The 17296-nt window shown below is 41.2% G+C and overlaps 2 protein-coding genes across 17 annotated transcripts; one reads left to right on the top strand and one right to left on the bottom strand.

Annotated features, from left to right (window-relative positions):
• Positions 1–3164: 3164 nt before the first annotated feature.
• Positions 3165–11785, bottom strand: LOC135492015 (metal cation symporter ZIP14-like). 11 transcript variants are annotated; one of them, XM_064778077.1, is made up of 9 exons: positions 11378–11785; positions 10327–10498; positions 9493–9662; positions 9057–9227; positions 7668–7880; positions 7391–7405; positions 5474–5738; positions 4960–5147; positions 3165–4645 (listed from the first exon to the last, which is right to left on the bottom strand). In XM_064778077.1, the coding sequence occupies exons 1-9, from the start codon at positions 11702–11704 to the stop codon at positions 4487–4489; spliced, it is 1680 nt and encodes a 559-aa protein (XP_064634147.1). In that variant the 5' UTR covers positions 11705–11785; the 3' UTR covers positions 3165–4486. The 11 variants fall into 11 exon arrangements, with proteins under 11 accessions (XP_064634147.1, XP_064634146.1, XP_064634148.1 ...); XM_064778076.1 differs by lacking the exon at positions 7391–7405 and adding an exon at positions 7227–7250; XM_064778078.1 differs by lacking the exon at positions 7391–7405 and adding an exon at positions 7227–7250 and having other exon boundaries at positions 9078–9227.
• On the top strand, positions 11157–16757 carry LOC135492017 (ankyrin repeat, PH and SEC7 domain containing protein secG-like). Of its 6 annotated transcripts, none has more exons than XM_064778091.1 (9): positions 11157–11175; positions 12992–13197; positions 13292–13493; positions 13824–13988; positions 14301–14482; positions 14664–14736; positions 14856–15020; positions 15372–15513; positions 15787–16757. In XM_064778091.1, the coding sequence occupies exons 2-9, from the start codon at positions 13000–13002 to the stop codon at positions 15944–15946; spliced, it is 1287 nt and encodes a 428-aa protein (XP_064634161.1). In that variant the 5' UTR covers positions 11157–11175; positions 12992–12999; the 3' UTR covers positions 15947–16757. The 6 variants fall into 6 exon arrangements, with proteins under 6 accessions (XP_064634161.1, XP_064634160.1, XP_064634157.1 ...); XM_064778090.1 differs by lacking the exon at positions 11157–11175 and adding an exon at positions 12269–12317; XM_064778087.1 differs by lacking the exon at positions 11157–11175 and adding an exon at positions 12284–12391.
• Positions 16758–17296: the final 539 nt, after the last annotated feature.

The following is a 17296-nucleotide window of genomic DNA, read 5'->3' as shown; positions in this document are numbered from 1 at the left end:
CACTTGCAGGGGCAGGGTTGTGACTTTTTCAAGAGTGCAGACAGATAGGAGCTCAGTCCAGTACAAAAGACGCCCCAAAGTTAGGGTTGTGACTGTCTTCAAAAGCACAGTCTGATAGTAGCTCTGCCCTATGCAAAGGATTCTCCAATGGCAGGGTTGTGACTGTCTTCGGGAGCACAGTCAGATATGTTATAGTAGCCCAATCTCTATCAGAGACGCAGTGAAATAGTAGCCCATCCCTACATAAGTCGACTTGGCAAGCTTCTTGAGAGACTGGAAATGGGGGGCAAGCAGACGACGAATATGGGGACAGACATGGACCTCGAGGAGACAAGTCGCAGCATACTGCAGGAAGCTTAGATCAAGGAACAACTCGCTTCTCATTTCCATGGCACAATGCCTGACTTCTTGAGAGACTGGTAATAGGGACAAGCAGGCGACGAATATGGGGACAGACATAGATGGACCTCGACGAGACAAGTCGCAGCATACTGCAGGAAGCTTAGATCAAGGAACAACTCGCTTCTCATTTCCATGGCACAATGCCTGACTTTTTGAGAGACTGGTAATGGGGACAAGCAGGCGACGAATATGGGAACAGACATAGATGGACCTTGAGGAGACAAGTCGCAGCATACTGCAGGAAGCTTAGATCAAGGAAAAACTCGCTTCTCAGATCCATGGCACAATGCCTGACTTTTTGAGAGACTGGTAATGGGGACAAGCAGGCGACGAATATGGGGACAGACATAGATGGCCCTCGAGGAGACAAGTCGCAGCATACTGCAGGAAGCTTAGATCAAGGAACAACTCGCTTCTCAGATCCATGGCACAATGCCTGACTTTTTGAGAGACTGGTAATGGGGACAAGCAGGCGAAGAATATGGGGACAGACATAGATGGACCTCGAGGAGACAAGTCGCAGCATACTGCAGGAAGCTTAGATCAAGGAACAACTCGCTTCTCAGATCCATGGCACAATGCCTGACTTCTTGAGAGACTGGTAATGGGGACAAGCAGGCGACGAATATGGGGACAGACATAGATGGACCTCGAGGAGACAAGTCGCAGCATACTGCAGGAGGCTTAGATCAAGGAACAGCTCGCTTCTCAGATTCACGACACAATGCCTGACTTCTTGAGAGACTGGTAATGGAGACAAGCAGGCGACGAATATGGGGACAGACATAGATGGACCTCGAGGAGACAAGTCGCAGCATACCACAGGAAGATCAAGGAGCAACTCTGGTGTTATGGTTTCCTGACATAGGCTGGCTCCATGAGAGATTGGTCTTTTGGGGGACAAGCAGGTGATGAATATGGGTCAGACATAGAGTGGACCTCGGGGAGACGATTTACATATGCCGCCGCATGATCAAGGAACAACTCCGTTCCCTGAGCAATGCCTGGCTTCTTGAGAGACTGGTCATGTGGACAAACCGGCGGCGAAAATGGGGACAGACATATAGATGGACTATAAGGTGAAGGTACACATCCTTTTTTGAGACATCAAAAGATTGCAACAGTATATGCCAACTTGCTAGACAGGGACAGGTTGTGACGAAGTCTTCATGCCTGGTCTTTATGGAGCAGCAGATCCTTTTCAGAGGCATTCTGTACAGCATGGCAACAGTATACATGTCCAACTGATGCGACAGAGCTTGGTTGTGACGTTGTCTTTATTTCTGTGGTCCCTAACGGTCTATACAAACCTTTTTCTGAGACAACAAGGCCTAATTCGGCCTGGTTGTCCTTGTCCCAACTCCTCGCTATGTCAGCTAGGCTCGCTTTATCTATCTCTGTGGCCATTCCCACTTCCGTGTGATTGTGACAGTCTCATCTCTTGCACTGTGCGGCAACACAGTTCAACCACCAGGTCAAATTCTGTCTGGTTGTGACTCTTATTTCTCTCGTTGCATTTTCACAACAGTGAAGCTTTAGACCAGTGTCGGTCAAGTTGTGACTGTATTATCTCTTGTGGTATGGCAATGTTGCCCGTCGAAATTCGGTTTGGGCGAGACTGTCTCATCTCTGATACTGCATCGTGTTGGATTATTGTCGAGCTGCCAGGCCATCATTCATTCTGCTTATAACGGTCCCAACTCTCATAGTGCACCATGTTAGAACATTGTGGAGTTGCCAAGGCCAATTCAGTATGGTTGTGTCTGTCTCATCTATCTGGTCGTTTTGGTGATGCGGTGGGTCAGTCATGCCTATCTCACACCACAGTGCACCAGATTGTTACTGTCTCATCTATCTGTTTTCGAAACCATCTCGTATCTGATACTGCACCGTGTTGAAAAAAAGCTGCCAGGCCATATTTGGTCTGGTTGTGACTGTCTCCTCCCTTTTAAACCACTATGTTTGAACATTTGAGGAGCTACCAGAACCAATTCGGTCTGGTTGTGACTGCCTCATCTCTTTTACATCACTATGTTGGATCATTTGAGGAGCTACCAGGACCAATTCTGTCTGGTTGTGACTGTCTCATCTCTTTTACACCACTATGTTGGAACATTTGAGGAGCTACCAGGACCAATTCGGTCTGGTTGTGACTGTCTCATCTCTTTTACACCACCATGTTGGAACATTTGAGGAGCTACCAGGACCAATTCGGTCTGGTTGTGACTGTCTCATCTCTTTTACATCACTATGTTGGAACATTTGATGAGCTACCAGGACCAATTCGGTCTGGTTGTGACTGTCTCATCTCTTTTACACCACTATGTTGGAACATTTGAGGTGCTACCAGGACCAATTCGGTCTGGTTGTGACTGTCTCATCTCTTTTACATCACTATGTTGGAACATTTGATGAGCTACCAGGACCAATTCGGTCTGGTTGTGACTGTCTCATCTCTTTTACACCACTATGTTGGAACATTTGAGGAGCTACCAGGACCAATTCGGTCTGGCTGTGACTGTCTCATCTCTTTGGTCTTGGTTTGGTTTACTGCACCATTAGAAAAAAGTGGAGTTGCCAGGCCAGATTTGGTCGTTGTGACGGTCTCATCTCTTTTACGCCACAATGTTGAAACATTGAGGAGATACCAGGACCAATTCGACCTAGGTGTGACTATCTCATCTCTCTGGTCATTCACACAATATACATGGCTGTGCAGCCATGCTGAATTATGTGTGCTGAAACAAACTGAAGAACAACAATTTCTAGAAGAGCATATACTTTAATAAATCACTCCAATATACATGTATTTATACTCTCATACTTTTACAGACAGTACCAAAGTTTCCATTCTCAATCATGAATTGATCATCTTTAAGATGATCAATTCTCCCAATATTAATACAATATCAATACAATGATCAATAGTTGTCTGGGCTCCTGACCACACTATTGTTGTAACTGGTCGGGCATTATTGTTGAAATTTTAATGTTAAAGTTTTAAAAAGTAGAGAAAGTCAATGTTCACATTTGCTTCTAACTACACAATAGACGCAAGAAGACAATGGTTGCAAACAGTACCCCTTTTACAATAGAACTCCATCCACCACACCCCATATTAAGAAAGGATTCACAAAGACTATCACGTTCTACTTGCTCAGGCATAGACACATCCAGACTCTCATGCATTTGCGTCACCACCGTCAGGATCCAGTGAGTGACTTAGCGATCTAAAAGATGCCATAGACACTCTTGTACAAGGGACAACAGCTTGGTCTCATCTAACAGACACTCATTAATTTATCTCGCGTTGATCGCCAAACCTGTTGTGAGGAGCAAGGAATTGAAGTTCCTTGAAAGTCATGCTAGGTCTTCCAGAAGTACGATCCCGGGTCCTCCCCAGGATAAAACCCAGCAGTGTTATCACGAGGCTATGAGGCTCCTGGACGGAAAAGACGAGGAGTCTGGAAAATGCATTTTTAGTACAGTAAACAAACACCGGGCTCAGAGGCGACAATATGACTGTCTCGACTAGCACTAACATCAAGCCAAACAATACAATATTATATATCCTCGAAGATACACAACTTTCAAACTCGTGCAAATACCTTCAAACAGATTTAAACACTTTTCAGATTTCGAGGCACTCCAACTTCTAAGTAATTCTGTTTTGTTCACTAGGACTTACAAGCAGTAACAAGCACTTACATATAGCATGGTACATTTCCAATTATGCTTTTTTTGTAAATTGCGAGATTGTCACTCTAAAAGATAGGATATTGAAATCCCAACGTAATCAAATGTTGTGACCATTTTTAATCTCCCACAAAAATTTACCGAATTTTATTTGATAAAGTATCCTATCAAATCAAAGTTGATTTGTGACTACTCTATCAAGCATACACTAACATAGCGGAGACACACAACAAGTACACTGCAGTTTATTTTAGCATGGCTTTGCTTGAACATTTTGGCAGGAGTAATTTCAAAGCCCAAAGACAAAACGCACGCAGTCATTTCACTGTTGACAATAATTCATAATGTTCTATTCTATTCGAAAATCCACGTGTTGCTTCGTCAAGTGTTAACTGCTGAAGTCAATGTTTCCTCCATAGTAGGCTAACAAGAACATCGCCCCGTAACCAACCAGGAGTCCAAGATTCTGGATAATGAATATTTTGGTGGCACTCATATTGAACTGCTTGGCTTCCTTCGACTCGGCTGCATGGTTAATTTCAGGCATCTGCAACAAACAAAATAGAGGATACAACTATGTTACAATAGACTGCACTCCTCCTTTAGAGTACGGCACCTGAAGGGGTCAAAATACATGATATCCAGTGTCTACATTTCAGAATAGTCACCACGATGCAAATAGAATGAATTATTTGGAGGACTTGAAAGCAAGACATGAGGGTGAAAAGTGACATCGTGAATCCTATGCAGCTCGCTCTTTGAAAATGACTCATTGGTTCTTGACCTCACATGTCACATGTGAAAAGTGATACATTACAAGTGACATTATCTATGCGAATCACTAAAAACATTACAACTTACCATATCAGCCAATGATATGTAGAGAAACATCCCCCCAGCGAGGGCAAAGATCCATTTGCTAGCAGACGTGAGTTCCCCCAGGACGATACCAATTACAAGACCAAGGTAACACGTACACGCCGAGATGAAGTTGTAGCCAAGGGCCTGCTTGACTGTCATACCAGAATTGAGCAAGATCGCAAAATCGCCTGTAAGGGGGAAATCAATTTTACTATTAATGGATGAGAAATAACCAAGGGCACTTCCAATACAAGAACAAGAGGCTACTCATGTTTCTCACTTGATACAAGGAACCTCCGTTTTAAGCCTCACTCAAAGGAGGAATCAATTAAGGGTTAAGAGTCAAGAGGTGAACCTATGACATCCTGATTGTCAGCCTGGCCCTCTATCCACTATGCCACTGATCACCCAATGAGATTTAATGAACATAATAAACAACAAATGTCTCTTAAATCCATATTGTTAAAACCAAATTGAGCATGGGATGTGTTGATAGCCTACTGCAGACACCTACCAAGCTCATGTGGAAATTCCTCGCAGAGGACAGCGACAGACACGCTGACACCAGCCATAATATTCGTTGAAAATGCGGCACCAATTGAGAGTCCGTCGATGAAATTATGCAAGGCATCACCAAAAATAATCATCCACGCCACCGGCGCTATATGTTTTTTTTCTTTCCTTTTCTGTCTAGTTTCAGAGACCGGCGTTTCCGTTCTGACGCCATTTACCGATACTGCCAAGTCTTTCATTTCCTCCTCATCAGTTATGTAGGCTTTCTGTAAGTAAAGAACAGTTAAGAAAATCTAATACAGTGTTCTTTATGCACGTGTGTCCTGCACCACAAAATGAAAACACAATACTACTTTCATAATCCAAATGTAATCTATGCAATTTTCATAAGCATGATGAATAAAAGGATGTCATAGTCAGATCACCTAACAATTTCAGTGAAATCTTTGCTTTGTTCCTTTGAATTCAAACAGAATGACCAGGAAGTTTTCCTTCTTGTTTTTGATGCCTAAACAATTTTCATATCAAAATATTTTGATCATGCTCAATTGTGGACTACATGTAAATGCCTATTACAATGAGCCGAGCCTGAGAAAAATAAACATCAATGCGCTGTCAAGTCCATATCAAACATACTTAACTTTCTAAGACACATTCATCCATAAAAACAAATATTTATCAAGTGTGCTTCTGACACACATTTCTGACATAGAATTTCTGAGAATCGATCATTTTTTGTGAGTCAAAATAAAGCTTTTTACTCAGTGCACCCGGAACGGGAGGTTATAACAATAGTCTGGGTTTTCCACTCCATCATACCAGTTTTTGGAATGTTTTCATCCTCTGACCTTTTCAGCTCTAACTGGTGATTAACAGAGAGGTGCTACTGTAGTTATTGACAAGTTAACATTCCGGTTAAAACAATCAGAGCCTTCACCAATAAGATATCCTAGAACATTATGGACATTACCCAACATTAGCAATTATAACAATTTCCCTAAAACCGATTGGAAATGGACAACAACATAGAAAGCAAAGCATTACACACAAACACAAGAAGCAAAACAAAAACAAAATTCAGAATTTTATGAGTGTTTCATGCAAACAGATAACAGGAAACAAGATTAGCACCAGTCAGACTTCTACATCAAATGAGAGACAACATTTTAAAGCTTTCCATATAAGAAAGTGGGGGACAGAGTCCAAAAACAATTGCCAAAGAGTAAAAACTAGCATTAAGTGGGTTCCACAGAATGTTTGTAGAATAATGCAAAAAAGTGCCTGGCCTCAAAACTTATGATTGGTTGATAGTGGTACGCCCAGAGTACATGCTTTCCCAGAAATTTAGGCAACCAGCCAAACAACAGCCCATTAGAAAATCAGGATCTGCAGTGGACAATCAAGCTAATTGAATAATGGATATCAGTCAGCCAGACTCGACAGCAATTTTCTTAGAAATGACTATAATTACATGTGTAAACACGATGATGATGATGATGAACATGTGTACACATATCCAAATACGATATTTCATTACTCAGTTACGCAATACTCTTCCAAGACTAGATTGAGTATGCTACCTAGTGCTCCCACTTGTGAGTCTTCGGCAGTACATAATACAGGAAGACATGATAACTTGGTGAAAGTTTAAGTGAAGCATGAACACCAAAAAACATGCACAACATGCATAACAAAAACAAGGCAGCATTCCACCAAAAACTTCTTGTGCAACTAGTAAAACTTCATATACTAACGTGGCATCCATTCTGTGTAATGAGCTACAACACAAAGGTACAAGGCACAGTTATAGTACACAGCAAGGATATTGTGCATCACTCAGACACCAGTCAAGAAGAGTGTGTTGGTGAGCTCACATTCAAAATACCTTAGGGTGTTGCAAACGAAATTGCTCGCTTACCTTCGGTAAAAATAACTGTATTTTGAAGGAAAAGTATTACTTCTTCATCATTTGACATAAATCTAAGTTTAACCGGGTACATGCGCTTCCAATTCCGTTAATTGGAGAAAATTTAGTCAGCTACGATTTTCTCTCACAAAGTTTCCTCTCAGGTTCCATTACTTGCCAGATTTTGACCCAGCTTGGGCCACACACTTCTCAATCCAATATGAGTTAATTAGGATGAGTTATCAATATTACAATTGATTATTAGCACTACACTGATTAGAATACTTACATTAGTGGTCCCCTCATCGTCGCCCTGATTGCTAGCGTTATTGTCATATTTTCCTAACTCATCAGTTACGCTGTCAGTCCGTGGCAACCCGCAACTTGATTGGCCAATGTTTGGGGGGATCTTCTTCTCTGGATCGTATTCAACATCGGTATGGGTTCGTACAGAACAGATCGGCAAGTTGTTCAAATCCTCTATCTTTTGACCTTGCTTTCTCTAAGAGAGCAATAAATTGTTCCATAGTCAGATAATGAGGGTTAGAGAGCATATGTTATTATGTTAGTCATTATAATCTAGTTTCACGGATCTAAGATCATTTCTGAATAATCAAGGAACGTATAAAATTATGCACATGTACTTTTGCTGCCATTCAAAACGCTCACTTTAGACAATGTGTTATTGAGACCAAGTTTTCCGATGGTCACGGCATCATGTTTCGGCTGGTTTTGGGTCGATTTCTTGATATTCAATCAACTGGTCTTAGATCAGTGAAAGGAGAGTAGGTATATGTAGGCAAAGGCCTGGGATACTTTAACCTACTCACATATGAAGAGTATCATACTGCATCTATTAGTTTCTATAAAGTTTCAAAAGAAGTTAAACACGACATTACAGTCTTGATGTTTAGCTGAAGGTGAAAGTATTATATTCTATACTACATGTTTACTTAAATGTTTTTAGACACTTAATTGATATTAGGATAGATCTAAGTTAATCCTGACCTTAATTTCAATTAGATTTGATGGTCACAGCTGATTGTCAATCTTGTTATACAAAACAGGTCTAGGTCTGTCAGTGTATATCAAATTGAAATCTTCAAGAAAGGCTTTGAAAAGCCTTTCAGGATTTTTTGAACTACAGTAGAACCTCCCTTAGCGGACACCTCTCTATTAAGGACAACCTCTCTATTAAGGACGCTAGTTTGGTCCCAATTTGGTAGTTTCTATTCAATTTAACCTCTCTAATCAGGACACCCCTCTATTATGGACAGCACTTGCCAGTCCCGAAGGTGTCCTTAATAGAGAGGTTCTACTGTAATTAGCAACTCTCCATGAGAAAATGCATTACAAGACATGTACTAAAGAAATGATAATCAGCCATGGCCAAGTTTTAAAATTACCATACGCAAGAGTACACAAAGTTCGATCCACTTTATTGCAATATCTGGTACATTATTGTTTCATATAGTGTCTTTTCACAAAAACGATACCATCAAGTGCATTAACCTTAATACACCCCTACAATTTTGAATTGACTACTCTAATGCATCAACTAGAATAGCCCAAGCAGGAAACTGGGGGGTAAACAGGTTGACAGTACCATGTTTTATGAGCCACTTCATGAAACTAACTCCACGTACCACAGCATGCAGAGAAGTTGAGACCAACTTACAACGCACATCACATCCCTCACCTCTCGCCAATCCATGATTATCTTCATAATCCTTTCCGTCAAGAAGAACAAGTAGATGCCGCCTAAGACTACAGATGCTCGGAGGACGAATGGCGTGTACTCAGTGCCATTCTTATGATACTTCTCTTCAATTTCAAGTAATCCAAGTGCCTGAAGAACAAAATGATCTGTGTTATTGCAACTGTTACTAGTCTATAAGTGTCAGTTCATTGTTTGTAACCCACCCCCCCCCCCCTCTCCACCGCCTCCTCCAGGTTTTGACACCTTATCACCTGGATATCAATTCTCCATAGATCTGATGAGCAGAACACAGGGTGAACATTTTAAGACATTCCGGCCTGGTGGTGACAAATGCAGCAAAATATTCCAAACATACACGTAATAAGACATTGTTTACTCTAAATCTTGTACTTACATCTGGTATAAGGAAGAGTAAGGCGCTCCCTGCCAACGTCCCCACAGCTAGCGCCACGAAGAACATGAGCAGAATATGATATGCTTGTTTCTTCATGAATGGCATGAAACCAAACCCAATCAAGGAACACAGGTTGATGCCCGTCACAAATAGGAAACTGTAACCCCATACTGAAAGAGATCAAGTTGAAAATCTGCAAATATCTTCAAATGAAACTGAGATGTCTTTTCTAAATATCGCTGTACAGTGTCAGCATGGTCTGGTCCTCCATATACAGTGTTTCTTAAGGTTTTATCCAAATAAACAAATGGCCTAGGCCTTTTGATTGAAGAAGCAACTTAAAACACTTCAAATATTTGAACAGAACTACAGAATACTGCTGTACAGATTATCCAAATATTTTTCAGTCTAAATTGGTGTTTTTATTCAGGCTAGGCTTCACATTATAAGAGATCCATTTGGGGCTTCTGTGTAAGATTTGTTCTATAACATGATTGTATGATATGGCCACAGTTGTACAGCATGGGTAGTTGAACTACCTTGACATCTGAGCAATATTAACCTAAGTCTATGTAATAAAGCTACTACAACAATCGAGGAGAACTTGAAAATCTGTTTGGAGGAGAGTTGAATTCAGACCAACAAACATTATGAGCCCTGAATGGTGTAATTCAGTTCACACTTGAACTTGTCACACCAATTATTAGTAATTCCATCAACATGAATGACATTGTCCTAGTTATCAAATTACATAGTTGTAATTGCAAGGTTTCATAGCTTTCATGCCAGCAATATGATGACTTCAAGAATCCAATAATCCTGTACCCGTCTCACCTTCTAGAGGGGTTGGTTTTGCCCCTGAAGTAACATTCCCTGTATCATTCATACAGCCGCTTTTCTGGACCTCAAATAGAACTGTTGGTAAGATGGATGCAAACTCTGCAGCTTCGATACTCTTGTTCGTTGCTATGTCGTGGATTTTAAAGATGTCTTCTGCGGTCAGACACTGAAATTGTAACAAAATTGTCATGAATCGCAAAATAATGCGGCCAAAAATGTTGCGACTTGACAGAACTAGATTTGTCAGCTGCTGAATCCAGTCTTTGTGTCAAATGCTAGCTGTCCTTGTCAGTGTCACAACAGTCCTGTCTACTCCAAGCTTGCAAAGATTGTTGCATGCATGAACAAGAAGGCAGTCCACCTGAAATATGGCATTGAAATATATAAATACGCATGCCAGCCACAAAACACAGATCTACCTTAACATGAAAATCAGACCAGGCCTTGTTTTAGTATTGAGCTGAGACAGTTCAAGCTCTCACAGACCACAGCAAATCGACAGAGTAGGCCTTCCGTTATTTTCTGCAATATGAGTACTCACCCAGGCTGAAGTTCATACAACTCTTAACATTTACAACCAAACCACTTGGATATATAGGACACTGGACAGGCATAAAAAGTGGAATGATTTTCATCCAACTCAACCAATCAATGCACGTCGGTTATTATACCAACCTAGTCACATATTTACATTACATGGTTATCAGGAACTTTCTCCTATTTGATAATGGAATCACATTCTTTATACAGTGATCTATTTATTATGTAAACTATTACTGCCAACGCTAGTTCAGTAGGCCTTCGTGAGGCCAAGTGGGCCAAAGACAGAATTCTAGGAAGAATGTACGTGGCATAACATTAACATGCTTTTTTGCTCGTTTCCTAGAATGAAAGTGGAAACAAACCCACCGAGTAGGATTAATCCTAAATCCTACTTGGTGGGTTCCCCCTTTTTGGTGGGTTCTCCCGTGTTTGGTGCCTTAACCTGTGTTCGGTCAGGGCCATGGGGCCTACTTCATATGTAGGCCTACATGCATTTCTTTACCTTGTATTTCAAACATGCGGAAGACATGCGTGTTCCACTCGTTTCATTTATATCACATTTTATCAAATCCTCAATCTCTTCTTTATTTCGATGCTGTTTTGATTTGAGTATATTTAACAGTTCCTGCAACTCATGCACATTTATCGAGTCTACATTTCCATATTCAGAGATCAACTCTTTGGCATAGAAATTTTCTGCGACACATTGTGAAGTTCGAACAAAACACAAGCATATCAGTATCAACATGCACCTTGTTAGAAATACTGATTGTTTGTTCTGATTGTTAGTTAACAATGGTCCGGCTTGACCTGATCTTGACGGACCCATATTCACTGATAAATGGGGATTTTAGATAATAACTACGTATTATTTTTGTATTTCCGTAGGCCTGTCGACGTGTGATACGCGGGGGACATCTCAGTCGTTCTACTTGGAGTTAACCCTGTTGTCATAAGTAGGACGCCATGGCTTAACGTCATTTTAAAGATAATTTCAAAATGCCGTTCAGACGTAATTATTAGCAAACATAACCAGTCATGTTCAGTAGAGATTTCTTAAGAATAAAGGGAAGATATATCCGGTAAACTAAATTTTGGTGGAACTATATTAACCCATAACAATTGGATGCGGACTAATATTTAAGATGGCCACTATCTTTTGGGCAGAGAGTTATTTTTGCCGTCGGCCGCAAGTTTTACGTGCGCGAGACTGTTTAATGCCGTAAAATGCGGGTATAAAGTTTTTAAGTTAGCCACTAACTCCCTTATTTTACATCTATAAAAATAATTAAGAACATAGACTGCAAATTAAAACTAGTTAGCTTTATTTTGTTGTTAGATTATAATATTATTTAGCAAGATTATCAAAATCGTTTTGCCATTGTCAGAAAACGTTTTGCTGTAAACAACATGGTGGACAAGGGTTGGCAAGGAACACAAAAGTCTCCCTATTTTCACATTTTTATGTTCCCTATTCGTTAACCAAATTCTTTTTTTACGTTTTGAAGAAGCTGTGGTTGAGAGCATTACTTAAGGTCTCATTTTGGTACCTTGGATTTTATGTATTGCCTGCTGTTACTGTTTTGTGTGACTTTAGTTTATAGGCCTAGTTTCTGACCTGAAAAAAGGCTTGGCCTTGGGTTGCTTGGCCTCATCCTGACTCTCATGCATTTGCGTTCCCACTATCAAGCTCCACTAGCGATCTCAAAACATTGCAGGTCGAGATGGCTTTCCCTTGCCGAGGCCTAGGGCGAGATTAGATTAAGATAGAGAAAAAATCTGTTGCCCCATCAGTACGACTCAATCTTGACTACTTGCATGCTAGTATGTCACCTGGTGACACGAACGCCCCTCTGTCTGTCTGGTACATTGTCATTGACCAATGTGGGACGCCGCCTGGAGGGTACCTGATGTAGTTTTCAACGGACATCGTCATGTTTTCATTGGCGTTGCCATATTTACCAGTTGGACATGCATCCAATCCCTGACATCACCGACATAGTCACCAGAATGCTGTGTAAGGACTGCATACCCTCCTTACACAATAGTATATATACACATTGATTGAGTATAAATAGGCACTTGCAGTTCCCAGTATTGCGTTGTCTGATTTCAGGAAACGCTATGAATAAAGCAGTTGAAGATCGTCCTGCAGTTAGACTGGTAACAGCAGCTGAAAGAGGTGACACAGAAGCAGTGAGGCGTACACTGGATGAAACCCACATCAATCCTAACAATGTTAGGACGCGGCTGACATCAAGGAGTCCTCTTCATATGGCATGTGGTTACGGCCAAGTTGATGTGGTAGAAGAACTCCTCAAGGTAAATCTTTGTCTCTTTGATTAAAATTGGATTAAAATTGTGAATAGCATTCATTCTTGAGATATTACTTTCATATTGAAATGATCAATTTCAGGCTGGTGCTGATCCTGACCAAACAACCACCACCGGGCGGACGCCGCTCCATGAAGCATGTGCTGGTGGTCATGGCAAAGTGGTTCAATTGTTGCTGGAGTTCACCAAGGAACTAGACATGCACGACTGCGACCGACGCACTCCTGCTCACATCGCTGCCTTCCATGGTGAATTGGATTGTTTTAGATTGATGATTGAAAAAGGTATGCGACTATTTCACTTCATCCCGAGCATCAGGTCATGATCATATCAGTAACTTGCAAGGGAATAAGTTGGTGAATGATCCTGGGAGTGGAATGAAAAGTCTAGTTTGATTCTAAATCCAACAGATATCTTGTGAACTTGGACAAGTTCACTTTACTCTGATTCCCCCATTCTTTAAATAAGACGTAAAATCGGTATTCCTTGTGTCAAAATGCCTCAACCAGGGCAAGCAAAAGACCCAAAAGGATCTGGAAGCTATGGATGATAATGATGATGATGATGATGATGATGATTATCAAAATTTACAGATCAATATTCTCCTTTTTCAGGTGCATCCACTGATTGTGAAGATCGTAAAGGTCTCCATCCTGCCCACCTAGCTGCGATGCGGAATCATTATAAGATTCTAGAGTACCTGTTTGACCTAGGCATCAGCCTTGAGTGTGTCTGCCAGACAGGAAAGATGCCCATGCATTATGCAGCCCAACATGGAGGTGAGCTTGGCTGGGGTTATTACTTCTGGTGGTAGATTTCAGTCCATGAGTGATGACCAAATTTTCCATCAATGACCATGTGAGGTCCTGCCCCATCCTGTATTGTGGTCGTGACCATGTCATAAACGGGAGAGGAACTTTCTCTTATTTTATTTTAAGTTTCACAAAATTATGATATCCTTTCAGTTTCTATCTGAGAACCATGTAGAGAAGCCAGTTGAGTTAACTGTTCTTGAGGTTGTGTAGAGGACCTTCTTATCCTGATTACTGTCCAAAGTCTTGTTCTATAGTCATTCTCCTTATCACTCCAAGGTTTGACCAGTTTACTAAGTTTAGTTGAGCGGGACTGTGACATCACAATTGGCGACAACAGTGGCCTACTTCCTGCCCATTGTGCCGTTCTGAACGATCACCTGGATTGTCTCCGCTTTCTCATACAACAAGGCACAGCTATGGTCGCCACAACCAAGGACGGAAAAATACCACTTCATTTTGTAAGTACTTCAGGGTTTTTAAAGACTTAGGGGGTCTCTTGTTGGTACCAGAGAAATTATTCAGTATGGCCGGCAATCAACCAACTGGCTATATCTAAAGATGGGTTGTAACTTTACCACCAGGAATAATTTTTGTACCCGCTGGTTTAACTGGGCTAATTAATCCATCATTCCATTGCAGGCTTGTATCAAAGGGTCGCAAATGTGTGCCCACTGGCTCATGCACAAGGGATGTAATCCAAGTGTACAAGACTGTGAGTACCTCTGCTTTGTTCACCTCACAATCTCACGACCTCCATAGGCTGCAGAGCTGAGAGCAAATCACGGCATAAAATATCATCCTAATGTTGGGGCACTCTTCTATATATTTCAGTACTTGGTAATACGCCTGCTCACTATGCGGGAGAAGGAGGCCACGCCAAGCTGCTCAACTGTTTCCTTCAGCATGACGGACAGTTGGATATCCTGAATGAGAAAGGAGACAATCCACTGATGGCAGCGAAGAAGTTTGGCCATCCTCTACTCATGGAGAAAGCTGGTGGGTAATGGTGAACACGCATTTTCATAGTCCCTGTCACCTCGCCCTCAATGCTGATGAAATGCCTTTGAACTGTGTCGCAAAACATCAGAAAATTGTGATTTGGCAACATCTTTTTGGTAAATCAAGCATGGTTGGCCTCTTTTAAATGGCTCAAATGTAGACCAGCTGGATCCACCAACAATATGAGAAGGATCAAAGCATAGAAATGAAATGACTGCACTGACTGCAATGTCCACTGGTCCCTACTGTTTTAATGTGGCTTTACTGACATAGACTTCCACGTATTTATTTTGCTGGCTAATTTGCTCTCCAATGGTTAAAATCATATGCTTACCGATCATTTTACAGTCAAGAATGAAGTCACCTGCGACCTGTGTTTTGCCAAGTATAAGAAGCATGAGTATGAGAAAGCACATCAGCCCAAGCCAGTGGAGAGAGCTATCAATAATATCAGACACACGGTCTTCAAGTCACCTGTAGCTGCTGTCCAGTAAGTCATCAATTATACATCCTGAGATCAGGTTTTTGCTATACTCCTACTTTGTATATAAAATATCGAGAGGGGGAGTATATTGAAAATCACTGGTTATGTCAGGATGTCAATTATACTATAAACAGCCAAATTTTCACACTTTTTAAATTTTGCAATTCTCAAAAATGTAGTGGTGCTTTCATCATCGTGAAATCAAAACCAATCCATGAAGCAGAGCCACTCATGAAGTACGTAAGTAGTCTCATGAGCATTTCATCTGCCTCTTTGCAGGAAGCCACTGACGAGGGCAGAGTTAAACAAACTCAAGCGAGAGGTGATCGAGAAGAAGAAAAAGAAAAATAAGAATGTTGCAAATGTTACAGCGAGGAAATTGCCACCAAGGGACCTGGCTGCGAGATACTTTGGTGAATTTCTGGAAGATAATTACTGATTGTGCTTTCGTGTACTCAGCAGACATTAGGTGATGCAGTGTCCCACAGTACAAAAGGTGGAATACACATTACTAGCGTGCCGGCTTGCTGTTGTTAATAAGCCTTGCTTGGACATTTCGTGAACAATAGCTCAGACAGAGTGAACACAGTAATTGAACCCGAAGTTATCAACACTGCCAGTGTGTCTTTCCATCACATTCACAGCTGTTTTCGATATGTGGTTTGGCACCGCGGCCTGGCTATTGCCTGGAGAGCAATGTCAGAGAATCCCGCACTCGTGACACACAAGCAGACAATACCAGAACTTCCACAGTATTTATTATGACTCGGTGTACTGCATAATACGGTAGTTGGAGAAAGTTGGTCTCCTTCAAGGTGTCTTCCAGAACAAAAGAAAATGTTAAAATTCGTAGCTGTAGGTGTATGTGGGCATAAATATTTGTAAATACAATTTACATGTACATACAGTATTATCATAAGTGCATCACCAAAGCCCAGTTGCTCTATTGGCGTTGGAGGTAAATGCCAGCAGCTGGCCAGCTAAGTGTAATATCCTATGGTAAATTTTGTTTACAATCGTAGCATTAGAACTTGACTGCTAATAACGATTGGCCTTTTTTGCTTGGCTTTTGAATGTTTTTTCTTTCCGTCCATTTTAAGACAATATTCAAGATTGTGACAGCTCCAAGATGCAAATCTTATGTCGAAGTAGAGAGTGCTTTTGAGATTATAATACAGCGGGTTGTATGCTGTACATGTATTCAAATTTTACATATCATGTGGTGTTATAAAAATGCTCAAAGTTATTGCACAATAGTCTATTATCATTCATTGTTTGTTAATAGTTTTCCTTTTCCCTCAAAGAGAAAGCCTTCCTCATGACATGGATTAATAAAGACAGTCTCCTACAAGTTGGAAATCAGAGGGTCATCTGTCTGACTGATGTGGCAGTGACAGGTGGTCAATCTCCTAAAAAGATCCTTCCTCAATGCACAATCTTTAGTTGAGTTGAGACATCTCACCAAAGGGAGAACCCTTTACCAAGGCACTATCTTCTGTTGAGCTGAGGACCGTCTCAGTCAAAGGTAGAAGCCTCAGCTCTTTCTTATTCCCCCAGAGTTAACAGGCTAAAAGTGGTTCCTCTTGGTAGAATGAAGGTGGCAGTCTTGAAGAATATGAACTGGAGCCTACGGATTCATATACCGTGGCCCTATGTTGTATATCTGCTTGGGATGACTGTGTGTTCTTTAGAAATGACTTTTGCCAAAGGCCCTGACCTTTTTCCTTCGATTGAGCTAACTACTCTCTGACATGCATAAGCTGGACGTTATTCCAGTACATTCATTATA

This window comes from Lineus longissimus, chromosome 8 (genome assembly GCF_910592395.1).
Source record: "Lineus longissimus chromosome 8, tnLinLong1.2, whole genome shotgun sequence".
Lineage (NCBI taxonomy): Eukaryota > Metazoa > Nemertea > Pilidiophora > Heteronemertea > Lineidae > Lineus > Lineus longissimus.
This window is presented reverse-complemented; position numbering and strand designations above follow the sequence as displayed.